Here is a 21,450-nt window from a genome sequence, read left to right on the forward strand (position 1 = left end):
ATCTAATCCAAGAGCTATGCCCTGAACTGAATTTGGACCTTCTGGAAGAACAATAACCACTTTTAACCACTGAACCATGTCTCTACCCCATTTTGAGACAGGTTCTCTCAGTGGCTGTCCTGGAACTTGCAGTATATAGACCAGACTGGTCTCAAACTCAGCGATCCCCCTGCCTCTGCCTACTTAGTGTTGGGATGATAGGTGTGTGCCATCAGGACAGATGCTCTAGGCTCCCTTTGCCCTTCTTTTTAATTGTATTTTATTTATTTATATGCATATGGGTGTTTAGCCTGTATGTGTGCCTGTGTACACAGAATCAAGCTACTCTGAGCAGGGTCAGAAGGTGAAAGGTGGAAGAAGATGGTGTCACGCCTTCAAATAAAGAAGTCAGTTTGGTTATTTCACTGTCAAGTGTAGGCCACACTGATGCTTGACTCCTAACAGCACTATTAGATAAACCCATCGTGGTGATCATGCCTTTAATCCCAGCACTTGAGGCAGAGGCATCTAATCTGAGTTCCAGAACAGAGTAAGAAAGACCCTGCCATTAAATATACACAAAACAAGTCCTGGTAGATCATAATTCTGTAAAGCAAACCAGATTCAACTAATTTGTTCCATAAGAAGTAAGAATTTATAATGTTGAATTTCTAACCAGTATTTTACAAGTTTACTTGACCAAATTCCAGGGCTGTATGCTGCTCTCAGGCAGTTTTCTAGCACAGAGACGACAATCGCAAACCTGTTTTCACTGTCAAATGTTCTCCCTGCTGTTAGATTATGAACGGGATCCCAGTATTGAGTACACTCACCTAAACTACACCAAGCACCAGACCAAGAAAAATAATGTTTAAATAGTGATCCTGTTTAAGAACTGAGTATCATTTCAAAGTAGTGGGGGACAGCACAGCCTGTAACAGCGTTGTGAGATGATCACAGTCACTGACAAGGCTACTCCTAAAACAAACTCAGCCTCAGTAGTGACAGTGGGTGAATACCACTTCATGTTTCTAGCACTTAATGAGGAAACAAGAAAATATTTTGTTGCTTGCCAGTATTTTTATTGCTTTGTCAGTGGTCAGATGTGGACATTAATATAAAATGCTTTTGTAGAAAATATTTAGGTAAATTGTTGCCCCATGACCCCCCCAAAAAAAGATACTTATATTTAAAATTTAAAACCATCCTAAAATTAAAGCAGGATTTATATTGCTTCTGTTCAGAATTACATAGTTGGGTCTTAAAGATAGCTTGGAAAAAACTCCCATCCTATGGCTATGAAAGTATTTTTTAGGTTACTTTGTAGATTTTGTTACAAAATTATCCTAGTAACAGCCAAAATTAGACCAGTGTTTTGCTTGTAAGAAAGCTGATAATTGGGCTAGGGAGATGGCTTCTCTTGCAGAGGACCCAGTTTCTGTTTCCAGCACCCACAAGACAGCTCACAACTGCCGACTGATGCTCTCCAAAGCAACTGTATATGTATGGTGCACAGACATGTGTGGATACAAAATATCCATACACATAAAACAATTTAGAGGAAGAGGAGAAGGAGGTTGATAAAGTGCAGTAAAGTTTTCTGAATCTTTTTTATGGTAAAGATGTGGTTGGTGTTACTTGATGTTTCTACTGTGTCAGAGAATTGAGTAACAGCTATGGATAGTTGTTTTTGTGGCAGAAATGATATTCTAATCAAAGTGTTATCTGCTATTTAAGAAAATAGGAAAATGTGGTTTTCTGTGTCGGGTTTATAGAAATGAGCGTTCATCTCATGAACAGGCCATGCAGCTCTTAAATGTCAGGTTCACCATGTGCTGCCGCTTTATCTTTTTGTGGGTAGTGCATCTGCTGCTTCCATGGGTATCAATCAACTATCAATACAGATGTGACAGATGTTAAAACTTTAATACTTTACAAGTTTGTGTTCCTTGTGAGCTAGTTTTTAATTTTCACACACAAATTTTTTCTTTTTTAGCTCTGCTTATGATAATCTCAACAAAGTTCGAGTTGCTATCAAGAAAATCAGTCCTTTTGAGCACCAGACCTACTGTCAGAGAACCCTAAGAGAGATAAAAATCTTACTGCGCTTCAGACATGAGAACATCATCGGCATCAATGATATCATCCGGGCACCAACCATTGAGCAAATGAAAGATGTGTATCCTTTTCTGTCGTTCGCTGCTGCCACTGCTGCTTAGTCACTTTGTAGAGTAAATAACTTGAAATTAAGGAAAAATGCACAAAGTTTTTTAATCACCCTCCCATATATGTAAAAATATGCTAAGAGGAGATTGCAATCTGTTTGTGCTTACCTAGTGTTTAAAGCATTTTCTTTCTCTATTTTATTTATTTATTTTTGTAACTAGTTTTAGTATGTTTTCTATAAGTTCAGTGTTTTCTCGATCAGTTTCTTTTTTATCTTAGTTTTGGAAAGTTGGTTCATGTCTTTTCTAGTCCCATGATGCCTGTTATGATAGTGAAAAGGGAATCAAGCAAGCATTCACAACAAGAAATGGGGACCCCTAGATACTGGCCAGTTCAGTGTCTTCCAGATAGTCCTAGTGTGCTCCTCTTTCAGCCTCAGCTTCCTTATCTTTAAAGTAACTGGCTTGCTGAGCACAGTGGTGCACACTTTTAATCCCAGCGCTTGAGGCCAACCTGGTTTACAGAGTTCCGGGAAAACCAGGGCTACACAGAGATATCCAGTCTCAAACAAAACAAAAATAGAATAAACCTCAAGGTCTTTAAGACCAGGTCAACACTGATACATATAATTGTAGCCAGCATTAGATATCAGTGCTGAGCTGGTATAAAAGATTCCACCTTCTAGTCTGCACTGTAGGAATATCAGCTCCATGTTTCTAGGCAGCCTTTGTCTTTTTAAGCATGTCTGTTAGTAAGTGGTGTGGTGTTGTAGGGAAGCTTCCTGCTGCTTCACCTGTTGCTCTTGTTAACTTTTATCATAGAAGAACACCTTTTATAAATGACAAGTTTGCTTAAGTCTTATGTCTTTCAAGTATGGGACTGATCTCATTTAGCCTGAATCTGTAGGAAATAGAATAGTATTTATACATAAAAATAAATGCAAAAATTCAAGCCAAGGGTTAATACAGTTTAATTTTCATAAGAAATGATGTAGCTTAGCTGAAGTTTTAGGTGCTTAGGCAGTAGGTGGCTGTGTGGGAGGGAAAGAAGGGCAGAACCCATCGTCAGCCTCTTCTTTCCACGCCTTCCTTTGGTCTTATCAGGAGAATGAGGAAGAAGGGCAGAGATTGGACTCTGGCGGTGCTGCTTCTAGGTCTGTCCTTGTGGCTTGGTTTGTGAGGACATTAGTGACAAGACGAAAAGAAAGTGGTGCCCTTCAGTACACATTGTTCCTGGGCTGGGGAGATGGGTGTTGGTGTTTGTTGGCTGTGGTACTCTTCAAGCTTTGGGGGAAATTGGTTAGCAGTGGCAATTTGGAAAACAGAAGGTGAGACTTTAAATGGCCAGTACTCTGTTTCAGGTCTCAGTGGAGGCCCACAACAAGCCACCTAGGGCACACCTGCTGCTTGTTTTCTTCCATGAGAACATGCCATGTTCTCTTCAGTCTCTTTGTTTTGATGACCCAGCTGAGTTAAGGAGAGGGTTAAGAAAAGTTGAATTTATTTAAGAACTTTGCTAAGTGTAACCAACTGGTAGTGTTTTACCTTAACCTGTCAAACAGATATATCGTACAGGACCTCATGGAGACAGATCTTTACAAGCTCTTGAAGACACAACACCTCAGCAATGACCATATCTGCTATTTTCTTTATCAGATCCTGAGAGGATTAAAATATATCCATTCAGCTAATGTTCTGCACCGTGACCTCAAGCCTTCCAACCTCCTGCTGAACACCACTTGTGATCTCAAGGTCAGCCAGGCCATTTACTCTCAGGGCGATTTGTGCTCTTTTTAAGGCAGCATTGCGGTATTGTTATTTATATTCAAAACTATCAGTTATACAAACATTTTATAGAAAAAAATTCAAATAAACAGTGTGAGTCTCCTTTTTCCTTAGCTCACGCTTTGGAGACAATAGCCACTGTAGCAAAATTAGTAGCTCTTATGTGTATAATATACTTTGTTTGTACAGTGTCATGTGTATTTTTGTTTCTTAATTCTCTGTATCAAGAAAACAAAACAAGGCTCACAGTGACAGCTTCTCACCAGAATGGTTATGATCAGTGCCAGGTATGATGGCGTATGCCTCAGATCCCAGCGCTGGGAGGCAGGGGCAAGCAGATCTTTGGGAGTTTAAGAACAATCTGATGTATATAGTGAGTTCTAGTTTCCTAAAGAAAAAGGAAAGACACTGACAAGGACATTTTCCTAGTGGGCACCTTAGTAAAATGAGAATGTGTGTTCATACAAACACTTGTTTGTACACAAGTATTCATTATAGTGTAATTCATTGCTCTATGAAAGAGAAGCACTGGGAGCTCCACATGTTGAAGAAATTTAAGTAAGTCATGCAGAAGTGAATGGATTGGCCATAATCTGCCATACGAAGTGGTGCTGGCTAGGAGTACTTTCCCTCAGACATAGGGGAAAATCATTCGTTGCTTTTCTCACTTGAGTCTTAACTGCTGCTACTGTGGTTTAATTTTATTTGTGAGTTTATATCTGTATGTCTGTACAGACCAAAAGTGTCAGTTCCCTTAGAATTTGTAGGCAGTTAGGAGTCACTCACTCAGTGTGGATATTGGTGTACTCTGGGAGCAGTCTGCGTTCACTGCTGAGTTATCTCTCTAGTCCCTCTAAGATGATTTTGCCCAAGTCACTTAAGTGAGAGTGCAGAGCACACCCTATAATCGACCTTTCAGCCTGTCTCTTCACTCCAGCCTGCGGACTGTCCTCACTTCCTCTCAGGTTGTTGGGGATTAAGGAATGGTGACTTTGTAATCTCCAGGAAAGTGGTTAGCATCATATTGGTGCATGCTCTTGTTATCCTTGCTACTGATGCTCTTTTTTGCTTTCACAGTGTTCTGATATTAGTTTGTCAGACTCTCTAAATGGTGTCCCACTTTTTTCCCCTTAGATCTGTGACTTTGGCCTTGCCCGTGTTGCAGATCCAGATCATGATCACACAGGGTTCTTGACAGAGTACGTAGCCACGCGTTGGTACAGAGCTCCAGAAATTATGCTGAATTCCAAGGTAAGAAAGAGAAACAACAGCTATAGCCTTTCTCTCCAGCCTTCAGCCTGGTATCATCTAGCCCGAGCTAGAGTGTTGTCTGAGAGCCAAACTTTTGGGCTTAGGGTTTACCATCTTCAGTCACAGTGACTGTAGACACCTATGTTCCTTCCTTGTACATACTACTAAAATACTAAAATATGGGAACTTCCATACCTGTTCTTTATGTTGTTAGGGTTTCTAGTAAAGTGTGTTTCTGTGCAAATGTTCCAGAGCTGTTCTACAAAGGTCAGGTTGTCTGATAATAAAGATTATCTCTCCAGCAAAATTGCTAGGTGCAGAAAGAATGGGGCCACTATATAGATTATTGAAATTACAGGGTAGTTATGTTTCAAACTGCTCCTTGCTCCTCTTTGAGTTGTTGTGAAAGGTATATCAGATCATCCAGACTCTGCTAATAAAACCTGGATCTTGCTAATAGGTGGTGGTGCATAACTTTGATCCTTGCGTTCAAGCAGGAACAGGCATAAGTCTGTTCTACATAGCAAGTTCTAGAACCGCCCAGGCTGTATAGAGACCCTCTCTCAAAAAAAAGAAAGAAAGAAAGAAAGAAAGAAAGAAGAAAGGAGTGGGGGGCAGGCAAGCATAATGTCAATATTGAGGAAGCAAAGGTAGGAACCTAAAGGTACCAGAGGCATTGGGCGCCCTGGAATTATGGGCATTGAGCTGCTTGGTATGACTGGGAGATAAACTGCTGGACCCTCTGCAGAAGGAAATAGTTTGACTGTAAAGTTTTGTTTTCATCAAACTCTTAAGATAGTGGAAACATAACCTTTTGTACTTTAGCTTTCTCTATTATTTATTCTCTTGAGTTAGGATTTGGAGCACTCACAGCACCCTGGATGGCTTCCTGCAGTTCTCTGGCATCAGCTGTTCCAGACTGTTGTATACATTCCTGTCCCAGACCTAGAACAGGCACTTTTCCCTGAGGCCTGATCCCCATTACTGTGTATTTCTGTCTGTTATTTTTGGGGTTTTCATTGATCCCTTTATTTAGCTTTGGCCCAGAGCAACAGCTACTTTAGATTACAGGAGATTTTGAAACAATTACTTAAAATTCTACCTTTTTCATCATTGTTGTAGGTCCAGCCGCTGGTTCTTTGGCTTTTTTTTCTTGTTTATATTTCCCTTTCCATTTATTACCATAGATAACATTTCCACAAAATTTAGCTTGTGTTTCCTATAGAAACACCATGAACTGTTGTCACTAATTATGTGACATCTAACATACTTTCTTTAAGAAGAAAGCATGTACCTAAGGGATAAATAGAGGCGATGAATGGTGGAGCCATCAGGTGGGGCGGGGCCATTCCACCAGATTCTTTCTTTCTTTTTTAATTTACAAAATGGATAAAGTTGTTCCAGGAATATAGTGCTGTCCATGTAAGTTGATTTCCAACTTTATAAAAATTAATTAAATGATATAAACAATGAACATTAGTACTTTTTCTAGCTCTAGTTTGTAATAATTCTAAATCTCTAACATTTGAAAATGGACTAAGGTATACTTCAGAAGTTCTAATTTAATAATTTCAGGAGATAAATGTAAAGTAATTATAGTGATTCAGAATCTGTCGGGATTTCTGTCACTATGATAAACATCATGACCTAAAACAAGTTGAGGAGGAAAAGAGTTTATTTCAACCTATAGTTTAGAACAGCTTCTCCTTCCTCTGCCTCCTGAGTACTGGGATTAAAGGTGTGTGCCACCACTAGCTGATGACATCTCTTAAGAAAGCCAATTTATTGTTTTTCATGATGTGTCCCTATGTTTCCAAATGGTCATCTCACAAAAAAAGCTCAAACTTTCCACTGCTGCACGCTGTTACACAGAGAGATCTCATCATGTTGTTTTGGACACTACATTCTGTTACTGTCTTTTCTCCCTTTCTGTTGCAGGGTTATACCAAGTCCATTGATATTTGGTCTGTGGGCTGCATCCTGGCAGAGATGCTATCCAACAGGCCTATCTTCCCAGGAAAGCATTACCTTGACCAGCTGAATCATATCCTGGGTGAGCTCTTGAACGTGATGATTTACATTAGTCACATCAGACTCACTATAGTCATAGCTTGTTGTTTCGTTTTCATCTTCTCTACTTTAAAAATACTAAAGATCTTTTTGAAAAAACTTGTAGTACAAGGTAAATACATTAAGTACAGAATCCCTTTTGTCCCATGTGTATAGTAATTTGTCCTCATCTTGACAATTAACAGCAATGTTTTGTCTAATAGGTATTCTTGGATCTCCATCACAGGAAGATCTGAATTGTATAATAAATTTAAAAGCTAGAAACTATTTGCTTTCTCTTCCGCACAAAAATAAGGTGCCATGGAACAGGTTGTTCCCAAATGCTGACTCTAAAGGTAAGAATTACTTCATTGGTACTTTTTCTTAAGCCTAGCTTTAGGTTTACTTACTGGTTTGGCTAAATTACTAGGCTCCAGCCTAAAAACTGAGCAAATTAAATTGTAACTAACTATTGCATAATGCTTTATTTAAAATATGCTAGACTAGAAAGATGCTTCATTGAGTAAGATTGTACGCCACTCTTGCATAGAACCTGATAGATTGTTTATTTCATATTCAATCCCTTCATCAGATGGTGTTGACACTGTCAGAAATCAGTCATCCCCGCCCCCACCCCTGCCCATACACACTTGTAGGATCTGAATGGGCCAAGGAGGAGGCTGCTCATTGATTGGCATAACACTGCTCATCCTTGTGTCTTTATGGATAAAGATGTACATACACGTTTTTTACCTAAGGGTTTTTTTGTTTCTGGGTTTTTTTTTTCCCACTCTTAAACATTTGTAGTATTTTAACTATTTAAAAAAGCTTTTAAGCTGCAGGCATATTTTTAGAATTTGAAATCTGCTTCCTAACATTACTTTCTTAAATGTCGTTATTAGTGGTTCTGTTCTTTTCATGTCGTGCATTTATCTGACTTGCCATTGATGACTTGTAGTAGTCATCTGCTGAGAGCTTAGCATTTCCTATATTTTGTTGTTGTCATTCTCTCGTTCCCTCTATATATTTTAAACATTACCATCCAGTTGAGAGAAAGTTTGCACTCTAATGTAATAAGGCAAGAGGAAACCCTCAGGTGGCATTTCCCAGGCGCACCATCCACCATTTTTATTTATTTTGTTTTTTGACAGTGTCTCTGCCTGGCCAGCAAGCCCAGGGTTCTGCTTATCCTCCTGATCTTAAGTGCATTCAGTTCTGGGAATTGAAATCAGGCCATCAAGATGTCCAAGCAAACACTACCTACTGCACTGTCTTCCCAGCCCAGAAACATTCAGCTTAGATATTCAATTTATGTATGAACTGAGTTAAGATTCGGAAACTCCTTTGATTCTGATACAGTACAATATGTTATCACAGATGATGTTTAGAAGTATAAAACAAATACTCGTAGTTACAAGAATCTCAAAATTGGAGGTGGAGGTTGTTTATAACAGGGTCTTGCTGTATAGCCCAGGTTGGCCTTGAACACAAAGTGATCCTCTTCCCTCAACTCTCAGTTTCTGGGATCACATTCCTATACTGTCAGGTCTAGTTTCCCAAAATAGCTTTTAGCATGTTGTGGCTATAACTAAGTTAGCTATGTAGAATCATAATTTAATTGTTCAGTTTTAAAAATTAGAACTTGACCCACACAATTATTTATTACCTTTTCAAAAACGTTCATCTTTTATTATTATTTATATGTGGAGGTCAGAGGGCATGCAAAAATTGGTTCTCCCTTCCACCACATGAGATCAGGATCAAGCTTAGGTAGTCAGGCTTGGCCGGATGGGCCATTACTTGTGCTAAGCCTTCTTGCTGGCTGCAACACACTTCATTTAGATTGGCTTGTGTATTTCATGTACTGAGCATTTTATTTGCTTTTCAGACTTGCTCTCTTAGATGAGTTTAGAAATCAGAAAACTTGATGTTTAAGATGCAAACCAACCTCACTTTTCCCCTAAGTACATTTGGTTTGTATCAGATTACTAAGACTTTCTGCTTATTTTTTTTAAAGTCATATAAGAATTAATGTCGTTAAAATCCAGGAAATTAGCCAGGCAGCACTTAGGAGGCAGAGGCCAACCTACTCTACAGAGTGAGTTTCAGAATAGCCAGGGCTACACAGAAACCCTATCTCAAAAAATAGAATTAAATAAATAAAGGAACTTAACCCAAGAGTAATATGAAATACTTGGCTATAATGCCAGAACTTAGAAGGCTAAGGCAGGAGGATCAGATTTAAAATCAGTTGAACTGTGTGAAAAGTCTGAGGAAAGCCTGGAAAAACTGTCTTACAACCAAACAAAAAGCCATGGAGGTGTCAGCACTGGGGAAGGTAGAAGAGTGTGGGCCAGTGTGTTTCTGCCCCAGGTTTCCTAGGGTCACGGAGTCTACCGCCCAGATGCTGCCTTAAACTACTTATCATCTCTAGGCCTCAGTTCTAGATTCTAAGATCCCATGACTAAAACTCTCATTTATGTATTTTGAAGATCTTTCCATACCAGAAGCAATTATGCACATACTGTTCTTTTATGGGGATTACTTCTGAGCATCCTTATCTAGCCTCGTAATTGGCATGAAAGCACACATGAATTGTATTTACTATTTTAACTGCTGAACAAGCCACTTTAAAACTCAGGAAAAAGCCAAGCATCTATTCGTAAGTCCATTTGGCTTAGTCTTCCAGGCAGGAGGGTTTCTGGCTCCCCTCCAGTAGAGTGGTCGAAGGTAGCCTCACCATATCTCACTGTAGGTACTCTTTCTTAACTTCTTTCTCCTCTCTCTGATAGACTACACTAGGTTTCTGGTGGCAAGAACATTGCAGAAGGCATCAGAAGCTGCAAGATCTTGTTAGAGACTAGGCTTAACCACAGTCTGTCACACTCAGTGGGTTAAGTCATTAACAGGAACAATTGCAAAGATTTGTTATTAATCTCACCGAACTTGTTCATTTATTTAACAAAAAGACTTGAGCGTTTGTTCTGTACCATCCTGGCTGCTACAACCCTGGACATAAAATCAACGATTAAGAACCTACTTTCAGGGAGCTAATAGCCCTGATTTGTATGCAGATGACCTAAACTGAGTGGATGGCATCAGGGAACTTGAGACTTCAGTTTTCTAGGTGAAATAGTGGAGATTTTAAGTACAAATACTGTTAATTCTAGATAAAGGGAAATGTGGGGAAAGCTGCTCATCTTTACAAGATAACAACCCGAACAGTCAGTAATTACCATCCTTCCCCTTTTTAATGAAGCTCAGTTAATTAGATTAGCAGGCATCAAAACCTGTTATTTGGTTAAGGCTATGGGAAACTGACCGACCATAATATACAAGGATTAAGTGTCTTTGGAGGGAAGCTGGGCGGTTTTGTCTTGGATCCTTTGTTCCAACAATTCTAAGTTCTTACTTTTAGGTGTGCCAACATTGAGGCTGTGTGTAGTATTTAGTTTGTTTAGCTTTTATTAAGAATGAAATTGAGCTTGTCATGGTAGCAGATTCCATTGATCCCAGCACTTAGAAATCAGAGGCAGGTGACCTCTGAGTTTTAGGTTTGCCTGGTTTATAGCCAGGCTACACAGAGATACCGTCTGGGGATGCAAGGGGTTAAATCTCATATTTTTTACATATTTGTTCAAAGTTTCTTAATGCTGATCTTTTGAGCCAGAAATTTTCCTACAGCTATTTTTTGTTTTTTCTTTTTGTCATTTTTCCCCCCAAAGCAGTCTTGGCTTAAAATTCTCTGAGATGACTTCATTGAGGGGGAGGAGAGATGGTTGCAGCTGATGGTAGTTGAATCTTTATTTGGAATAAATTTAGTGTAAATTATTCCTCATACATGAAAATGAATTCCAAAAGAATCAGTGATCTTTATGCTTACTTTAGCCTAGAGAGATGACTCTTCAGTTTAGAGTACTTCTTGCTCTTTCAGAGGTCCTAAGTTCAGTTCTCAGCAACCACATGGTGGCTCACAACCATCTATAGTGTGATCTGATGTCCTATTCTGGCCTACAGGTGTACACTCATATACATAAAAGAATGTTTAAAAGTGAATGATGTAAGCTACAAATATTTATTCAATAAAACAGTTGATTATTTAACAAAGCAAAACATATGCAACAGAAAAGTGCTTAGCAAGATATAGACTGAAAAAAAATAAAAATAAAATAAAAACACTTAGCATCCTTGTGGTGTTTCTTGTGACCTCAACAAGTATGAAGCTCACCCTCGGTACACAACACACATGGAAGCAGACATACACGTAATAAAAGTAATTTTTTTTAAATAATTGAGGTCTGGTGTGATCTCTCAATAAAGTACTTGATTAAAGTAAAGGACCTCAATTCACATTTCTATAACCATGATAAAATCAGTCACTATAGCACAGAAAAGCTATAATCCCCACTTTCCTGTGATTGATCTTTGGAGGTGGAGACAGGAAAAATAACCCAGAAATTGGTTGGTCAGTTAACCTGATGTGTACAGAGATGAACAGAAATCCCTGTCTTTTAAGCAGATCTACGAGAAAGGGCTGGCACCCGAGGTTGTAAACCAGTGCTGATGTCAACTGTGGTACACAGATGTGTGCACTGGCACTCACACCACACTGGAGGGGTGTGATTGAAGCAGCAAGTGAGAGGGAGAGGTTTGGCATGGAAAGTGGAGGTGGGAATGACCAAAATGCCATGGCAGGAGTTGTGACACCACTTTCATGGTGCCACGGCACTGGTGATTATGGCTGCCATTACTGAGATGTCAGGACTTGAGGTGGAGGCAGGTGAGTTCTGTGACTTTGAGGACAGACAAGTTTATGTGGCCCCAGCCCTAGGACTCCTTCCATTGCCGTAAAAGGAGCAGGGCAAGTTACTTTTGACAAAATAGCAAGAGTCATCCCAAACTCAGTACAAGTCTTTCACATTCTGTGTGACAAAAATGAGGCATCTAAAGTGTTCTTGAAGAGAACTTAGGCACTTCCTGGACCTGTGATCTCAAATTATCTGCCTTTTAAAACAGATGCATGGTGGTGGGTTTGAAGCAGTCTTGTTTGTTGTCTTTGAACTTGATTTTTGAGGATGAAAAATGACTTTGGAGTGAACCTAAGTGAGGGACTTTGTTCTAACAGTGTATGTGCATGTGCAGACGTATACATGCATGTTTGTGTGTATTTGTCTGGACGTTGTCATCAGATGTCTTCGGTTGCTTTCTACTTTCTTTGGTTATGTGGGTATGATATATGAATATATGTATACATGGCTGTGTGGGTGCCCTCATTTATATGCTTGTAGAGGCCAAAAATCTCTGTTGGTAATCTTTCTGAATCACTTTCTGTCTCCCTGGACCTGCAGCTTACCTATTCAGCTATAATGAGTGACTAGCAAGCCTCTGGGGTCTTTTTGTCCCTGCCTCTTTGTACTGATAACCTCTCTGCTGAGCCTGGCTTTTTTATGTAGATAATGGAGATCCAACTCCTCTGGCTATACAGCAAGCACTTACTGAACCATACCTCCAGCTCTGTATTTTTGATACCTACAAAGCTGAGTAATAGAAGAAATGCCAGAGTTTAGTAGGCAAACTCAAGTTTGGGCCCCAGTCTTCACTTTCTCTTGGCTGTCCGTTCATCCCCTACCCCACTTATTTATTTGTTTGTCTGTTTATTTATTTGTTTGTTTATGTGAGCACACTGTTGCTGTCTTCAAATACATCGGAAAAGGGCATTAGATGGTTGTGAGCCACCATGTGGTTGCTGGGAACTGAACTCAGGACCTCTGGAAGAGCAGTCAGTGCTCTAACCACTGAGCCATCTCTCCAGCCCCTCATTCCTCTTTTCTGAGCATTGACGTAACCGATTGCCATGTTGTCAGTGCTTATGTTCACACAGTTTCAAAACATTTACAGGTAATGCTGAAAAGCTGCCACGGTCCTTAAGAACACTGGTTGTTCTTCCAGAGGACCAAGGATCCAACTTCCCGCCTCTGTGGATACTACTCACATGGTACACAACATGCAGGCCCCCCCCCACACACACACACAGAGTTGTTTGGTTTGGTTCTTATAAGGTTTATTTGATGTACGTTGGTGTTTTGCATGAGCATATGTCTGTGTGAGGGCTCCAGATCCTCTGGAGCTTCAGTCACAGATGGCTGTGAGCTGCAGTGTGGATTCTGGGAATTGAACCCGTGCCCTCTAGAAGAGCAGTCGGTGCTATTAACTCCGAACCATCTCCAGTCCCGTCCATATATAGTTTTTAAAGAGAGACATAACGGTGGTGCCCCACTGTCTTGGGGGGTCAGCTCAATAGAAAATGGAAAGCAATCATTAATAACTCAAGAGCTAAGAAGATAGCCTTGTGGCAAATTTTGGTATTTAAAAATCATGTTTATACACACCAAGAAAACTTTGTTACGTTCCATGTTACATTTTGTTTTACATGTACTTTATGGTTATTGTAACTAGTAAGATTTCAATGCATACTATCAACAAACCTTTAAAAAAAATCAAGTACTGAGAAAAATATTCATAGTTTTATGCCAAAATGCCTTGAAAAATCTGTACATGTATTTTTTTTTAATAAAGTTGTAAGAAAAAGAAAATGTAAAGTATTTGCTAACAAGTCCTGCTTCTCACCACTACAAAATCCTTTCTCTTTGTAGCTCTGGATTTACTGGATAAAATGTTGACATTTAACCCTCACAAGAGGATTGAAGTTGAACAGGCTCTGGCCCACCCGTACCTGGAGCAGTATTATGACCCAAGTGATGAGGTAAGAGCTTATGCTCCCGGCTGCTGCTGGGGTATATGAAAAGTTGACTGCAATACTCTTAAGTAGTAATCATGGGCACTCTGTACTTAGGGCTATGCCTCAAGCCCTGGGGCTTTCAGCGTTTGTAAAACGTTGGTTTTAATGTATAAACTTCAGACTGTTAAGCCAGAGTTGTGTTATGACCATGACAACTTGTGACTGGTAAATGTTCATTTTGTCTTACAGCCCATTGCTGAAGCACCATTCAAGTTTGACATGGAGTTGGACGACTTACCTAAGGAGAAACTCAAAGAACTCATTTTTGAAGAGACTGCTAGATTCCAGCCAGGATACAGATCTTAAATCAGTCAGGTATCTAGAACTTTAACTCTACAGTTAACCCCTTAGCAAGGAAGAGATGGTATAAGTTAAAACATCTCTAGGAGAAAAAAAGAATTCAGTTCGTCCCCTTCAACTGATAGAGCATTCGTTCTGATTGCTTCATGGTATGAAATGAGGACATTAGACTTCATCTTACACAGATTATGAAGACATTGGAATAAAGTGGCAGCTCTTAGACACTGGCAGTCATGTGTATTGTGGGAGTGGGGTTTTATGTAAGAAAACTCATGGGAAGGAACAGCTTTGAGACATTCATTCCCAAAAGCTTTATTTTACTTCATATGACATTTTAAATATTGAGAGATTCTGTTATGTAGCTTTTGTGGCCTTGGGACTGTGTGGTTGGTTTTTTTGGTTGGTTGTGGTATTAGGGATTGAATCCAAGTCATTTGAGAAAGAGGGAATTAATGGGAGAAGGGAAAGTGGGTAAGAGGATAATGGGTGAATATGCTCAGAATACATTATACATGTATGAAAATGTCAGTGAAACCCACTATTGTGTATAATTAATATATACTAATAAAAACATTTAAAAATAAAGATTTGAAAGGATAGAATTTTATTCACTAAAAATATGACTGAGGCACAGATACGGAAACCATTCAGGACAAACATTGATCAAAGTAGGCCTAGGGTATCCTAGGAAGGCAGGGAGAAATCATGGAGACTGCAGAAGACAGCCAGGAGAGGGAAGAGAGAGAAGGGAGTTGGAAACAGTCCCAAAAGGAACTAGATTTTCAAGGTGTGGTTTCATTTTTAAAAGACTCAATTGGGAGTGGAGTGGGGTGTAATAATAACTCTTGTGCTCTCTGGAAGCATGAGTTCCAGGTTCTGTTGCTTTCAACGGAGAGGAGGAGCTGCCTGTTAAACAGCGGTGTGACTAGAGTCTCTAATGTCCTGTAACTCTTCTGCACTGTTCTTCACAATCATTTAAATTAAAGCTAAAAATTTTGGAAAGCTTACTTACTCTTTCAGGAGTTGTGTTTCTTTCTACCCACCCCATCGCTCCTACCATGTTGTGGTAAATATTAAAAAGTGATTCTGTTGCTATCAGTCCCCCAGTCTCAGTCTGAGGGAGCCGCCCTCTCCACGAGGTTCCCTTCCCCGGCGATTCACTGCGCCCACCCTGTTGCTTCTGTCGCCAGTGGATAGAACTGCCCTGGCATGTTCTGTTCCTCAACCGCCCAGTAAAAACATGGCTCCAAAGCTCAGGAGCTTATCAAGCAGGTTTATATGTTAAATTATTGATCTACAAACCCTTACACAATAAGCTCACATCCAGTGGACCAACATACAAACTGTGCTTCTATATGAGATAAAAAGACCCATAGAAACCCTTAAAAGTATTCATGTCTACCTATCACCAATTAAGTCCATCTGGATCTAGATCCTCCTCCTCCAGCTCCATCTTGATTCCTCCTCTTCCATTTTCCTAACCTTTTCCCCACCTACCTCTTCACTGTCCAATCATGTATTTCCTTAGCATTAACCCACATATCATCTTTTCTGTTTACTTTAAAAAAACCTACCTTTAAATGTAAGCTGTGTATAACTATTACCACTTAAAAATATTCTAAATGACTATGTTTTCTCAAAGTTAATTACCTTGGGCAGGCTTTAAAGCTAAATTAGTCTTTAACTCCGTCAGAAATCTGAGAGTGGCCAAATATTTAAAAACATAGGAAATCCTAACACGGTTTCCAGAGCTGAGACAGGCTGTAGAGACAAATCTCCACCAGCAGCCCCCTGTTAGCAGCATGTGAGAGCAAGTCTTCAGCCTTCAGGCCCAGGATCAGTGACAGACTTTGAAATGTAGAAGTCTTGGCTCGGCAAAGGTTATCCTATTCTGTATAATGTGTCGCTTTCTAGACAATATTAGTCTGTAGAGGAAATTTTCTACCCAATGGCTTTCTAGCCACAAAGTGTACCTCACCTGGAGGAAGAGATGTTCAATTTCTTTGTTAAATCCACCAAAAGGGAGCTGTAAGGAGCAGATATATCTCAACAAAAGACACGTAAAATTAAATGTCATAATTTATGAATTTCTGACATTTTTGGTAGCCATCCAACTACAAAAAGCATTTCTGAACTGTTAAGCCTTGACTACTCTTGGGCCATTTTTAATTGAAATATTTCAAAAAACACCCTTTTGACTCAGAATCATGAGTTTCCTATCTGGCCCTTCACCAGTATTGTTTAATCAACTAAAAACAGTGTGTAATAGCAGTTATAGAACTGCGTCTAAGCCTTGTATTCCCAAATGTGTTGTATAGGTACAATACCTATATGAAAGCAATAATACTAATCTCAATTTTAAATCAGTAAGAAATTATATCGCTGAAAACCTTAAATCTGTATCAAATAAATGCTATATCACTAGAAAGATAATGACTTCAACTTTGTATCAGTTAGAAAGATTTCTACCAGTGAAGATATGGCTTTAGCTGAGTTACCAAAAGAAGATTATGGCTGTATAATTCAATTTGGCTACGTCCTCCCTGTTAAATTATGACCATTTCTAAATTTTTCATAAACACAACCTTACAACAACAATAACCACCTTCACCCCCCAAAGTTCAGGCGACAAGTCTTCTTCAAGCTGAATATATGAGCATTGAGAATTTAGAAGTGGGGAGAATGAGGAAGCTGGACAGGCCTGAAACTGATGATTGTTGTCATCTCTGATGTCTGGAATCAGCTAATCTAACATTCTGATGACAAGCTTCACCATAGCTGTACATTCTGTAATATATATAAAACTCAACAGAAGACATTTTAGTATCAAGATATATTTTTTTTGATCTTTTTGAATTTAGTTTATGAGGTGGTCTACCTCTATCAAATCTAATCCATAGAACTGTGGAAAGCACATAGAGTCGAATCACACTTTTTAAAAACACAAAGACAAAACCATTCTCCCAAAATAGTGTGTCCCTTATTAGGCAACTAGAATATCTTGTATTTTGTAATCTCTCCCAGAGAAATAATATAACCACAAAACTCAACATCTTATCCACTTTGAAATTTAAATAATAGAAGAAATGAATAAATTTAAAAAATTGTATGATCTTATTCTTCGGCCTCTAATCTATCATGTCAAGAAATCATTCAAATTCCCATTGATCTCACATTGAGAGAATATGAGCCTCTTGTGGTAATTTTAAGATAACCACAGACCCTCACTAGCCAACGAGCCACGTGGCCTTGGCACAGTAATTCACAAAACAAACTACTTACTATCACTTAGAAATTAAGTAAGCAATATGTATAACTAGAACCTTAGTCCAAAGTATTTCGATTTGTCCAGCTCTCAGTCTGGAGCACCAGATCTTTATTAATAACTTCCCTAATATATGTGTGTATTATGTCTGGTGTACAGACTTTTATCTTGTAAAAAAGACTTCAAAAATCACCTCTCTTTATTTGAGTCAGTGACTCAGAGGAAGAGAGGTGGAGACAAGATGAAAGCAGATGTGTATGTTTCTCTTGGTGTAGCTGTAGCTTGATAACTCATATAGAAGGGCAGCTTGTATCTGTGTCCATTGGATGTAATTTTATTGTGTAGAGGGTTTGTGGATTGAGAATTTCATATATAAACCTGTTTGGTAATCTACTGGGCTTTGGAGTCATGTTTGTGCAGGGCAGTGGGGTAAAGAAACACACCAGGGCAGTCGTATCCACCAGGGGCAGCAGCAACAGGGCAGAGTGAATAGCCTGGAAAGGGAACCTCGTGGAGAGGACGGCTTTCAGACGAGTGACAGAGTCTGTGCACTCGAGTCCACATTAGAGCTGCGTCTGTCCAGTGAGACCACAGGGACTGAAAAAGGTTAAGCCATCCTTTTAATATTTACTGCAACACCTCCACAGAATCCTTCTTTTATAGGAACAGCACAGCCCTCCTGAAGATGAATGGAATTTATTGGCAGCTTTGTTCATCCTGTTCTTTGCCAACTATTGTTGGATAGATTCTCAGTGCATCAGCACCTACTTTTGAATAAAGCACAACCACAGATTAAGTAATCCACAGTATTAGAGTCCTACATATACGTCACCTGATGAGATGGTACTGACCTTATTCCATAACTCACTGTATCAAAAGCTACAGTTCTTGGTTCACACATGTAATGTGGGAAAAAGAAGCTGAGAAAGGCTTTGTCAAGGAGGTAGAGTCTACACTGACCCCCTCACCCCCTTAGGATTTCTATGTACCTGGCAGGACTTTGTGAACTTAGGAGAGGATATGGTAGAAGAAGAGAGGGAGGACTTGTGTTTGAATGTAAATAAGCAGTGAGGTAAAGCATTCTGGATAGAGCTGAAGGGTTAGGGAAAGTTTCGCAGAAGTAGCATGAAGAGCATTTGACAGTTGTGTATGTCTGTGGATGCTGCCGCCAGACAACGTGCTCCTAAGGTTGGTGTTGTTAAAAGATGACATCCTGAAGGATAAAGAGAGTGGGGGGGGGATATGGCTCGTGGAGGTGCGGTGAGGCCTGGGGGCAAGGGAGATGCCTCTGGGGGGCCCATGTTGGAAATCCCTTCCCCCTGAGGGACCAGCCACACAACGGTATAGCACAGAATAGAGTTTATTCAGGGCATGGAGGAGTTAAGAGGGTGGTAGAGAAGAGAGAAGTAGAGGAGTAGAGGCCAGCTATGAGCACATGGTGGGGGGGGAGTGGGGGAGAAAGAGAGTAAGAGAAGAGGGGGGCAAGCAGCCCTTTTTATAGTGTCGGGTAACTGGGGCGGAGCATACCAGGCTATTGCCAGGTAACTGAGAGGTGGGGCTTACAAAGTTGGTACTTTGATTATAGTAGTTCACTGCTTGAGACCCACAGTGTTCCACACCTGCTTAAAGTTTAGGTTTTTTTCCAGTGCTCTTAATAATCATCAACTATTCTGAAGAATTGAAAGAATTTTAACGTAGATTCTCATCCCACCACTAGATGTCCTAAACTTTTGCCTACACCATTTTCTCCATCTATCAACTCATTTTTTCCTCTGTGTACCTGTTAACACATTTTATTAATTTCATATACTTCAAGGGCACATTTCTATCTATACTGGCTTATAATTTATTCATTTAAAATAAAAATGTGGGGCTGGAGGGATTGCTCAGCATCCCTACTAGGCGACCTGAGTTTGATTCCCAGCACCCACGCGGTGGCTCACAACTACCTGTAACCCCAGTTCCAGGACTGCCTCTCCTCCCCCTACCCCTACCCCCCAGTCTCCATAGGAACTTCACACTCACAGTGCAGAACACCCATGTACATAAAATACTGTTCTTAATTTTAAAATAAGCTAATCCAGAGGAAGGCATCACTGAAGCATTTACTAATAGGCCTTATTGGGGTTCATAACAGGGCCTCTAAAATAGAGCACATGCACTTGTGGCTTAGGCAGCCCAAGACCAAAAAAATTCTAAGGTTTTGCTTATAATTGTACTTCTTACAAAGTGACACACACTTTCTGGATTTAGATCTAGGAGATCGTTTCCATGTGTTCATATTAACTCGGTCTTTGCCACAGATCTGGAAGAGTTTCCACAGCATCACGGAATCTTGTTCCTGGGCTTAGCCTATGGAGCTCAGACAAGCTCCAAGCCGAGGATAGAGAGTGCTAGGAGATACGGGGACATTAGAAGGAGGGGAGTTACACCCTCAAAGAACACTTCTGGCTAGGGCCTGAGAGAGTAGTCATGGGAGATCAGGGGGCTGCATTGTACCTGCTTATGGAATTTTCCAATGGTAATATCAAGAGTATATATATTTATTCAGACCCATCTCTTGAGTGCCCCATGGTGAATATAGAAATAAGTTTTTCTTCTTCATCTGCCTATTTATGAGTTTTGTCAAGCAGATGAACTAGTGAAAACTTAGCTTCAACTTTCTTTGTTTTCCTAGAAGAGAGAAGCATTTGAGGGCCTCATTAGCCTCTCAGACTATGGCCTTGTACATAGTGGGCCTCTGGCACTCAACTTTCCTTGACTTTGGTTGGTTGGTTCTTGGTTTTTGGTTTATCAAGGCAGTGTTTCTCTATGTTGCTCAGGCTGTCCTGGAACTTGCTCTGTAGTTCAGGCTGGCCTTAAACTGAAGAGATCAACCTGCCTCTGCCTCCTGAGTGCTAATATTAAGGGCATGAGCCGCCAAATACCTAGCCTCCAATCTGACTCTTGAGTGGCAGGTGAAAGCCATATTCCTGAAAGTGCTTTGTTTCCTATCGGAGCAACAGCAGTAGATCTTTGTGCAAGCAGCACATCAAATCAGTAAAATCTCTAGAGAGATCTTCTTGGCATTTGAAGCATTTGGTCACTGTACCAACTCAACAGATTTCCTTATCAAAACCACAGGTCACAACAGGGTTTATGTAGCAATGCTTCCTTTTCTCAGAGATAGTACAAAATGAGTAAGTATTCATGAAGTTTGCCTGTTACTGTGGTGAGCACTGCGTGTCAGCCTGGATATGGTGAGAGTGGATTGGCTTTGGAGTAAAAACAACTCACAAGAATGAGGAGAGATGTAACTTGTGTTTTCATATGGTGACGCTGCAGTTGGCCAGCCATATGCAGGCTGCTAGAGGTAAGGCCGGTGGCTATTTGGCTGAACACAAACAAATGGAGGACTGAAGTACGGATGTGGTCCGTTCCCACCATCTACCACTGGGAACCAGCTGCAGCCTCTCACCTTTCACAGTCCCACCTGTCCTCACTGCCCACCACGGATTAGTTTGTTCTCAGTAAGAGAAAACTTGGGTATTAGCAACACATCCCATTATTAGCACAGATGACTGTCCTGCCCAGTCATCCTGAGAAAGGGAGTCTTCCTAAGAATAGAAAGAAGATGCAGTATTTTGAAGACTATAAATTCTGGTTTTTGACTGTGGGAGTAGTGGGTATGTTGGGAAGCCAACAAGGCTGTGAGTGTCAGTAAATATGTCCGTGTGTCTCCCCTTAGTCACCATATGTCTTACTTAGGGGTTGTATTGCTGTGAAGAGACGCCATAAGCACGGTGACTCCTATAAAAAGAAGACATGTCATTGGTGCTGCCTTATATAGTTCAGAGGTTTAGTCCATTGTTATCGTG

At 40.1% G+C, this 21,450-nt stretch overlaps 1 protein-coding gene across 1 annotated transcript in view; it reads left to right on the forward strand.

Annotated features, from left to right (window-relative positions):
- Positions 1 to 21,450, forward strand: part of MAPK1 (mitogen-activated protein kinase 1) — a 48,145-nt gene that overhangs the window by 24,673 nt on the left and 2,022 nt on the right. Inside the window, exons 2-8 of the mRNA XM_080919281.1 lie at positions 1,976 to 2,158; positions 3,707 to 3,896; positions 5,064 to 5,180; positions 7,119 to 7,233; positions 7,454 to 7,585; positions 13,883 to 13,992; positions 14,218 to 14,343. Of these exons, the coding sequence (XP_080775407.1) occupies positions 1,976 to 2,158; positions 3,707 to 3,896; positions 5,064 to 5,180; positions 7,119 to 7,233; positions 7,454 to 7,585; positions 13,883 to 13,992; positions 14,218 to 14,334 (964 nt within the window). The 3' untranslated portion in view covers positions 14,335 to 14,343. The remainder of the gene's footprint in view (positions 1 to 1,975; positions 2,159 to 3,706; positions 3,897 to 5,063; positions 5,181 to 7,118; positions 7,234 to 7,453; positions 7,586 to 13,882; positions 13,993 to 14,217; positions 14,344 to 21,450) is intronic.

This window comes from Micromys minutus (assembly GCF_963924665.1).
Source record: "Micromys minutus genome assembly, chromosome: 7".
Classification (NCBI taxonomy): Eukaryota; Metazoa; Chordata; class Mammalia; order Rodentia; family Muridae; genus Micromys; species Micromys minutus.